The 9,924-nt window shown below is 41.5% G+C and overlaps 1 protein-coding gene across 1 annotated transcript; it reads left to right on the top strand.

Moving 5' to 3' along the window:
• Positions 1 to 1,535: 1,535 nt before the first annotated feature.
• LOC113756607 lies at positions 1,536 to 2,706 on the top strand (the record flags this gene model as incomplete). The annotated part of the gene is made up of 2 exons (XM_027300243.1): positions 1,536 to 1,913; positions 1,995 to 2,706. Coding segments are annotated over exons 1-2 (1,090 nt in total), but the record flags the coding sequence as incomplete, so codon positions are not given.
• Positions 2,707 to 9,924: the final 7,218 nt, after the last annotated feature.

Genomic DNA, 9,924 nt, shown 5'->3' with positions numbered 1-9,924 from the left:
TTAATTTGCGTCCTTTAGTAGTTGTTTGTGTGATGATATGGCTCAACCTTCTGCTACAGGCGAAGGCGGGTTAGACGGAGCCGGTGGGGCCCACTAGCTGGCGACTTGAATTCATTTCCGTACTTTCTCTCATTATACTTGCTCTTTAGGTGAGTGATCAGGATTTCTGTGTAACTCAATACAAAAAATGAGTTTACTATGAATGGGCACTTAGGCGAGGGTGTACTTTATCGCACTCGATCTAAACCCCATTAATTGCTATTCATACCTGTGAAATATGATTTTTATGATTTGTTATAGAGCATTCATGGCTTGTGAATATTTGCAGAGCATTTATTGCTTGAACCAGAGCATTTATTGCTTGAACCAGAGCATTTATTGCATGAACCAGAGCATTTATTGCTTGAACCAGAGCATTTATTGCTTGAACCAGAGCATTTATTGCTTGAAAAATATTTTAGAGCATTTATTGCTCGTGACTTGGGCAAGAGAAGTGAGCTGTGTAGCTCAGGATCTTAAGGGTCAACCAGTGATCAAACTCGACAAAAGAGTTGGCTTGGGAGCCACCCGTATCCTTACTATGTAGTGTTACTTTTCTGCTTTTGCTTTGCTCTTACTGGTCAAATGTTGACATGTAAAAACTAAAATTTTACCCCTGGTTACTCACTAAGCATATAGCTTACCCCTTTCTATTTGTTTTCCTTAGCAGGGGGCCGACGCGGGGATCGCTCGGGAAGGTGTTTAGATAAGTTGAACTTGTATTTCTTATAAGTGGACTAGGAAGTTGTATATATTTGTCATGGTGGTTAGAGTTATCAGCTTTTCTAGGGTACTTTTGGTACTCATGGTTTGTATAACTTGATATACTCGTTTATGTAATTATTGAAGAATTTGATGTAATTTTTGAGATTTATATTGTAAACTATTTGAGGATCGTAGTGGGTGAGTGAGTCCCGGCGAGAGCTGGACAGGCGACCCGCCGAACCCTGGGGTACGCCCTAGGGGGAGGTGGGGCCGTCACAGTTGGTATCAGAGCTTAGGTTTCAGATCTCTGTAGTGTATCCTAGGCTTGAAGTTTAGGATGCCGGACTGTGGGGTATTTGGTTATTAAGGTAAATATTGAATGCTAGGCTTTTGATATTGGACTTTTGTAAATTTTTTTTCCATAAGGCAAAGTGGGGATTGAGTTGATTGCACTTGGAGATGGCCAGTCCCAGTGTGGATCGACTTGGTGCTTACTTAATGTTGCAGTTAACTATTTGGACCTATTCTTTAGGTTTGCACCCTAGGGTCGCCGGGGTAGTGCTGGTGGATTAGGTGGGCTCCACAGGAGAGTTGCGTTAGGACCGTTGACTTGAATTACTTTGTTGTCTTGTTGAATTGTTTTGAAATCGATATGTTTAGTGTTTTGGTACTAACTGCATTTTGGCTAATTTGTTCATATCTTTGGCATAAACCTGTATATGCATGTTCAAAAAGTTTGATCATTTAGTATGTTTTATATTGTGTTTTATATGGTAAAGTTTTCAAAACAAATGGAAGACGGTGGCCGCGATGGAGGTAGGGAACGAAGTCGAGGCCGAGGAAAAGGTAGGGGACGGAGACCAGAACCCGAAAGCGTAGAAAATGAAATTTCGAACCACCAAGCTGATAACCAAGTAGCTACAGCCATACAACGGATGACAGAATTGCTGGCACGAATGGTGGACCAACAGGGTCAGGGTCATGGGAATAATGCCGGAAACCCTGTAAATAATTCGGGCAATCACGAGGGAGTGGACCGTGCCCTCGAACGGTTCCAAAAATTTGCACCCCCGAAATTCATAGGTGAACCTAGCCCTGACTTAGCTGAGAGATGGATGGACCGCATGATGGATATATTCGCTGCGCTCGGGTATTCAGAGGAACGGCAGGTATCTTTTGCTGTCTTCCAATTTGAGGGACCAGCCAAAGCTTGGTGGAATGTAATAAAGGCTAAGTGGGAACGAGAGCAGACCCCCTGGACTTGGGTCAATTTCACCCGTGAGTTTAATGAGAAGTATTTGCCACCGATTGTTCAAGAAAGGCGAGAAGAGGACTTTATCCGCCTGCGTCAAGGGCCGTTAAGTGTGGCCGAGTACGAGACACAATTTACCAAACTCTCCCGTTTTGCTCCAGAGTTAGTACTAACAGACCGAAAGAGAATTCGTCGATTTGTCCAGGGGTTAAACGTGGAAATACAAGAGGCACTGGCGGCTGCCCAGTTGGATACATTCAGCCAGACCCTGGAAAAGGCACAGCGAATAGAGACGGCAAGGAGTCAAGTGAAAGCTTTCCGTGACAAGAAGAGGACACCATCTGACACCTATACCTACACTGGTGAGCAAAGCTCGAGAAGCGAGCCGCCTAGTAAGAGAAGTAAGGAAGTCAGTGGTACACGACCAGTGGGGACTCCGAATCAAGGTAAAACAAAGGAAGATCAGGCAGGAAAAGGGCCCCAAAGTGGTGTCTCACATGGGGAATCAATGTTGGGAACCAGAAGAGTATGTGATGTTTGTGGGGCCACTAACCATACGGAAGATACCTGTTGGAAGAAAGAGAAAAATCGGCGATGTTTCCGATGTGGTAGCAATGAACACCTAGTTGCTCAGTGCCCTCAGAAGTCGAGGGGAGGAAATAAATCAGGGACGAGGGGAAACATTTCTAGGCCGATCAGGGACACCAAAGGTATGAATTTCGAGGACGAAATTCTTTTAAGAGGGGGAGTTTGTGACGCCCCGAAAAGAATAGAGTGAGAACCCAGAAATTTTCTAATTTTCTAGGGTTTATTTTATTTAATCGCCATCCTTTTCTACATTTTCTTTATTAGAAAAATTCCCCAGATAAAGTTTATGAGCAAAAATAGTTTTAAAATGATTTTTCTAGTATCGGGTAGTTTTTGAGAATTTAAGAGCGTATACCGGACGTGGGACCCACTAGTGTGATAAGTGCGGTAAATGTGGTTCATTTGGAGTAGCTTTGTATATATGGTTTATATTACATGGTGTTATGAGATAATTAGGGGTTTGGTTAGTTCATTAATTCTTGCAAGACAAAAGAAATGAGATAAGCTTGGAATGGACACATGTTGCCTTGTGATTGGAGCTTGGCATTTGACTAGTCTTTCTTTACCTTTACTAAACCAATTTGGACCAAAATTTGTCTTTCATTTTCACCTTCTTGGTCGGCCAACTCTAGAGAGAAAAGAAAGAGAGCTCTTCAATTTTTGCTCCCTTTTCTTGCCCAAATCTTGTAATCCAACCATTTATTTCTCAAATTCCTTCATAAAACTTACTTGCTAGGAGTGATTGAAGTGCTTGGTGGTTTTTGTTTGGAGGGAGAGACTCTCATCTACCTTGTATCTAGTGTTTGTAAGGTAAGTGGTTAAGAAATTGTTTCCTTGTTGGTTATGAGATGAAATTAGTAGGTGTGGTAGTTGAACAAGTGATTTTTTGGATGATTTCATGACTTATGGTGAAGATTGATGACATTTTCTATTTAATCATGAATTTTCTGATTTAATATGATTCATATGTTGTGGCTTTGTATGATGATTGGAAATGGTATATAAGGCATCTAGAAGGTGGAAAAAGTGGAAGATTGCAAGTAATTTCTGTTTTGGAAGAAAATGGAAAAACCTAGGGTTCATGAAGCTACATTCTGTCCGGTTTTATAACTCCTAGTTAGAGGCCGAATTGTCCTTGGCTTAAAACATTAAAGTTGTAGGGAATGACATTTTAAATGTGCCTAAAAAATTTCAGGTCAATCAGAATAGTGTAGAATGAGAAAAGTTGAAATTACTATTGCTGTCCTGGTTTTACCCGAATTGGAGAATTGCTTCTGTAATTGGTTGTTTTGGTCAGGCATGCTTCCGAATTGGTTGTTGAGGCCTTCTGATGAAATGTAACCCTGTTTCTTAGATTTCATATGGTTTTGGAATTACTTGATTTGGACTGAGGAAACCCGAGTTATAGCCAAAACACTCGAACCTGTTTTGTGCCCTGGAATTTACGTACGTTCTGCATTTAGCTTCTGCCCTGTTTTGCCTGTTTTGATAACGTACGATCTGGGTGTTGACCCCTTCATAAGAAATATAGATCTTGGTTTCAGCTTCAAAACGGTATGAAGTTCATCCAAATCCGAGTCCCGTAGCTCAAGTTGTGACCAAAACAAGATCGGTTGTCAGAACTGCCTTCGAATTTGGACAGTTCTGACAGCAATGTTTGGACCCATTTTTCTCCATGCTCTGTATTGATTCCGCTTTTGATCCAAACGTGAAAGTTATAGCCTTATGTCCTAGATTTCCAACGCCTTTGGAATTTCTTGTTTTGGATTTGTGAACTGTGAGTTATGGTCCAGCAAACAAACCCTGTTCGTCACCCGAACACGTAAATTTCTGGTACTGTTTTCCATAATTTCGACCTGCTTCCATTCAGATCTAGATTAAGGTGTCTTCATGAGAATGGTATCCCTTCCTCATAGCTTCGAAGCGGTGTCTCACCCACTTTGATCCGACATTCCCAGCCTAACTTTTGATCAAAACGGTTTTTGGTGCCAAATCTGGCCGTTTCCGTTGCCGTTTCCGCACGCGTGCATGTGCCGATTTTGCCGTTTTGTTTAATTTGCGTCCTTTAGTAGTTGTTTGTGTGATGATATGGCTCAACCTTCTGCTACAGGCGAAGGCGGGTTAGACGGAGCCGGTGGGGCCCACTAGCTGGCGACTTGAATTCATTTCCGTACTTTCTCTCATTATACTTGCTCTTTAGGTGAGTGATCAGGATTTCTGTGTAACTCAATACAAAAAATGAGTTTACTATGAATGGGCACTTAGGCGAGGGTGTACTTTATCGCACTCGATCTAAACCCCATTAATTGCTATTCATACCTGTGAAATATGATTTTTATGATTTGTTATAGAGCATTCATGGCTTGTGAATATTTGCAGAGCATTTATTGCTTGAACCAGAGCATTTATTGCTTGAACTAGAGTATTTATTGCTTGAAAAATATTTTAGAGCATTTATTGCTCGTGACTTGGGCAAGAGAAGTGAGCTGTGTAGCTCAGGATCTTAAGGGTCAACCAGTGATCAAACTCGACAAAAGAGTTGGCTTGGGAGCCACCCGTATCCTTACTATGTAGTGTTACTTTTCTGCTTTTGCTTTGCTCTTACTGGTCGGATGTTGACATGTAAAAACTACATTTTTTCCCCTGGTTACTCACTAAGCATATAGCTTACCCCTTTCTATTTGTTTTCCTTAGCAGGGGGCCGACGCGGGGATCGCTCGGGAAGGTGTTTAGATAAGTTGAACTTGTATTTGTTATAAGTGGACTAGGAAGTTGTATATATTTGTCATGGTGGTTAGAGTTATCAGCTTTTCTAGGGTACTTCTGGTACTCGTGGTTTGTATAACTTGATATACTCGTTTATGTAATTATTGAAGAATTTGATGTAATTTTTGAGATTTATATTGTAAACTATTTGAGGATCGTAGTGAGTGAGTGAGTCCCGGCGAGAGCTGGGCAGGCGACCCGCCGAACCCTGGGGTACGCCCTAGGGGGAGGTCGGGCCGTCACAATCTCCACTTTCTTCGACTCCTTCCACCTCACATACCCCCACCGGGCCCGAAATCCAATCAGATCAGAATTGGTAATACTCGAGTATACCGGAATCAAGGGTCTCAATACCCAAAGATCCCAAAACAGACTACCGTGGTTCGTTATCTAATCGACCAGGCCCTGGTCGGCCCGACTCGAGTAACTGGCCACAGGTGTTGAGCTCAGAGGTCCAGAAACGTCGTTGGATACAAGCTTCCAATACAGACAGATACAGAACAGATACAGATACAGATAGCAGATTCAGATACGCGTTCAAAATTGGCATATGAACAGACAAGAGAACGAGTGTGATAAAGTACACCCTCGCCTCCCTTTTTATCAAAACAGTAATTGGCTCCAACAGTCATAAATCAAGTATTTCAGATATTCAGATATTTCACATAACGGGTAGCAGGTAGTGGAACACTCACCGGGGTCAGTACAGATACCTCCCAAAAGAGAGCTTTAATCACCAAGAAACCCTAAAATAATCCAAGGAAAACAATTGAAGGTTCCACTTTCAAAAATCGAGTATATGTGAGGCTCGACTACCAGTCGTATGCCTCGCCAAATAATTACTAAAGCAAGGGTGTAAAACATGATTTTTTTGGAAACGAAAAGGTAACATGAAGACCTAGGCTCAAACAACCCAAAAGCCCTTCGCTCAAATCACAAGTAAATCCAACTAGCCTTCAAGTAAAATTTCGGCAGCATATCCCTTGTGTTTACCTATTTTCCAGCCATCATGGCTTCATTATTTCCTCAAATCAGTCCCAACATCTCGTACAAAAATAATCTCATTCCCAAAAGCCCTTCACTAGGCTTAATGGCATTCAAGTACAAAATTTAGCTAGGAAATGACCGGATATGAAAGTCAAGCCCTAAACTATTCAAATAAACACAAAAAGACTCGATTACAAATTATACACCAATGCCAAATACTACCCCAATAGGGTTCCATAAGCATATACAAGCATTAGGGGAAACCAGAAAATCCAGAAATGGCATTAGCTTTAGCCCTGAAAAAACAGTTTTTGACCTCATTTTGCGGTAATGGTACCCAAGGCACTATGATTACCGGATGAAGGTGTAAGATACACCGTTTCGAAGCTAAAATACAGGGCTACAGCATTACATAAGGTCACTCAACCCAGTTTCGAGTGCAACCATGTCAAAAATGCAAGATACTACACCAAAATCGTAAAACAGATTCACAGAACACATTCTAGCGGAAACATCATAAATCAGGATATCCAAGTCCAAATCCAGAAATTACAAAACCAGCTGAAAGCTAAGAAACAGGGATACATTTCATCAGAAGACCTCAACAACCAATTCCGAAGCAATTCCAGCCAAAACAACCAATTACAGGCGCAATTCTTACATTCGGGTAAAACCAGGACAGCAAGGGTAATTTCGACTTTTCTCATTCTACGCTACTCCGATTGACCTGAAATTTTGTAGGTTCCTTCAAAATGTCATTCCCTACAACTTTCATGTTTTAAGCCAAGGCCAATTCGGGCTCTAACTAGGAGTTACAAAACCGGGCAGAATGTTCCCAAGAAAACCCTAACTTTCTACAATTTCTTCCAAACCAGAAATTGGTTGCAATTATCCACTTTTTCCACCTTCTAGAGTCATTATACATCATTTCCAATCATCATAGATAGCCACACAATCATGTTCATATTAAAACAGAAAATCACCAATAAATAAAAAACTTCACTAATTCAACCACAAATCAAGATGTAATCCATAAAGTTTCATCACATACCACCACTAATCATAAATTAGGCATCATTAGAGGAAGGAAAGTGGTTCTTCACAACTCACCTTAGAAACAAGAGAGAGAGAGCAATAGGTCCTCTTAGCTTTCCAAATAACTCCACAAATCAACTCACTAACACTTCCTTAAGTGTTTCTATGGAGCAAAAACAAAATCTAATGGTTGATTTAGAAGATTGGAGCAAAGATTGAAGCAACTTGGAGAGTTTTCTTTCTTTCTTTCTTGAGAGTAAGAGCCGGCCACTAGAGAAGAGAAAATGGTGAAATTTTGGTTAATTTTGTGATTTATTTGGTCAAATAGAAAAAGGTGAATAGTGGTCTTATGTAAGAACCAATCCTATGGTGACACTTGTCACCTCATTTAATGCTTGCCTAACTTTTTTCTCCCTCATACCAATCCACTCAGCATCCTCTACTTATCTCTTAACACCCGGTAAATTAATTCCAGTATCCAAAACTTAACCTAGTTTGCCGAATTTTTCCGAACTTTTCGCACTAGTGGGTCCCACGTCCGGTATATTCTCTTAATTTCTCAAAAACTATTCGATACTAGAAAAGTCATCTAAAAATTATATCTGCTCCTTAAAATTATCTAGAAATTTTCCTAAGCACGAAAATGCAGAAAACAAGCCATGAAAGATTCTAGAACCTAGAAAATGGAAAATTACGGGTTCTCACACTCTCTCCCCCTTAAAGAAATTTCGCCCTTGAATTTTTTTCTCAACGGAATCTATCAAATCTAAAGTAACCAGTAGCCTGTACCTTCTACGTCCTCAGAAGAAACGAGGCACTTCATTCCAGTCCCTTCTCTAGTTGACGGTCCAGGGTCGGTCTGGGTTGGCTGCTGGGTCCCTTTCTTTTCGTGCAATAATCCCGGGCAATTAGCAATCTGATGCTCGGCGCTCCCACAGCGCAGACATCTCCTCCCCTTTCTCCAACAATCCACTTCAATATGATTAGATTTCTTACAATAACCACAAATTGTCACACCACCCGCTCCACGACCCTTCTTAGCAAATGGTCTACCTCGCTTATCTTGTTCTGGCTTCTGACTCTCAAGAAATGTGCTCCTTTTCTTTGCATGGAAGGTCTTCACTTGTGGACTTGCAATTTCTGTCCTTTGAGTTTTCTCTGGAACCCCCATAGAAGTAGTGCTTTGTGCCATTGCTAAGGCCTCCTCGGAAATCCCTTCGTATTTCCTTTTTAGCTCTAAATTCTTGTGCAAGAGCTCAATTTTCTCTGTGTACTCGTGCTTCCATCGCCCTTCCCAGTATGCGGCTAGTTTCTTTTGGACTTCTATTTCGTCTCGAAGAACCGCGATTTCCTTATACAGCTCAATCCAATGTGCCATCTCACAGAATTGCTGGAACTCAGATGGTAGCCTGTCGGGCAAAACAATGGGTCATAATAAAGTCTTGAATACAAGTGGCACTCTCGGTCCATGTTTTGTTCAGCTGTTGTTTCCTCCCTTTCTTCTCTTGACTCTCGGTCTCGTTTTGTTCCACAGCTATGACCATGTCCGCGACTACGTCTTCCCCTCCATATATATAGATTTTTTTTTCTCTCTTTTCTTTCCAAAAGGGGGTACTTTAATGCATGAATGTAGTACATTGACTAAAATAACAAAATCCATCATACCAATTACACACATAACATATCGCACATAACACGCCATAGCAAAAGACGGATAAGCAAGTACACAAATACATATACTAACGTCAGGTGGTAGTACAATACGGGCGAACCAAAAGGAAAAGGTGAAGTCGTCCCAGTATCAGCCCGTCTAGTCTCTCACGTCACTTACCATCCAAACTAAATGTCCATTGACCTCTTATGCTCATTCTAGTCAGACAAAGCCTGTTCATGTTTCCAAAATGAAAACTCCAAGTACTTAACGCCGCCTCAACTTTAGAGTACTCGGGCACAAGAATCCGAAATAAGATAATTCACATCTCGAGCTGGCCAGTCCCAAGAGTAAACTATCTACAATCGAAATTCCTACCCAACGTACCTATCTATGATCCTCCAATACCACGGAAAGGATTAAAGGCCGATAACACTCGCAATTCATAGTTTATGCTCGAACGAGCACTTAGTCCTTAACTGTCAAATCAAATCAAATTCCACAGTCCGGCATCCTAAACTTTAGCCTAGGATACACTACAGAGATCGGAAGCCTAAGCTCTGATACCACCTGTGACAGCCCCACCTCACCCTAAGGCGAACCAGAGGGTTCGGCGGACCGCCTGCCCAGCTCTCGCCGGGACTCAGTCGTTCAGTTTAGAGCGATCTACGTTTCGGGACATACAAACGCGCGTAACCAAGTCAAGATGTCAAAATAAAAAAAAATGGAACCGGAGTCGGTCATGAATAGTAACCGACACGTCAAAACCCAACCAAACATCAAGCAAATATTTACATGTTGAAATTTAGCAGATACAATCCAAAGTGGCATACCAAAGTGATTCAAAAGTGGATACGAGTATGGTTTGCCAAATCAAAAGAGAAACGGACCCAAAAATACA

This window comes from Coffea eugenioides, unplaced genomic scaffold, assembly GCF_003713205.1.
Source record: "Coffea eugenioides isolate CCC68of unplaced genomic scaffold, Ceug_1.0 ScVebR1_2411;HRSCAF=3434, whole genome shotgun sequence".
In the NCBI taxonomy this organism is placed as follows: Eukaryota; Viridiplantae; Streptophyta; class Magnoliopsida; order Gentianales; family Rubiaceae; genus Coffea; species Coffea eugenioides.
This window is presented reverse-complemented; position numbering and strand designations above follow the sequence as displayed.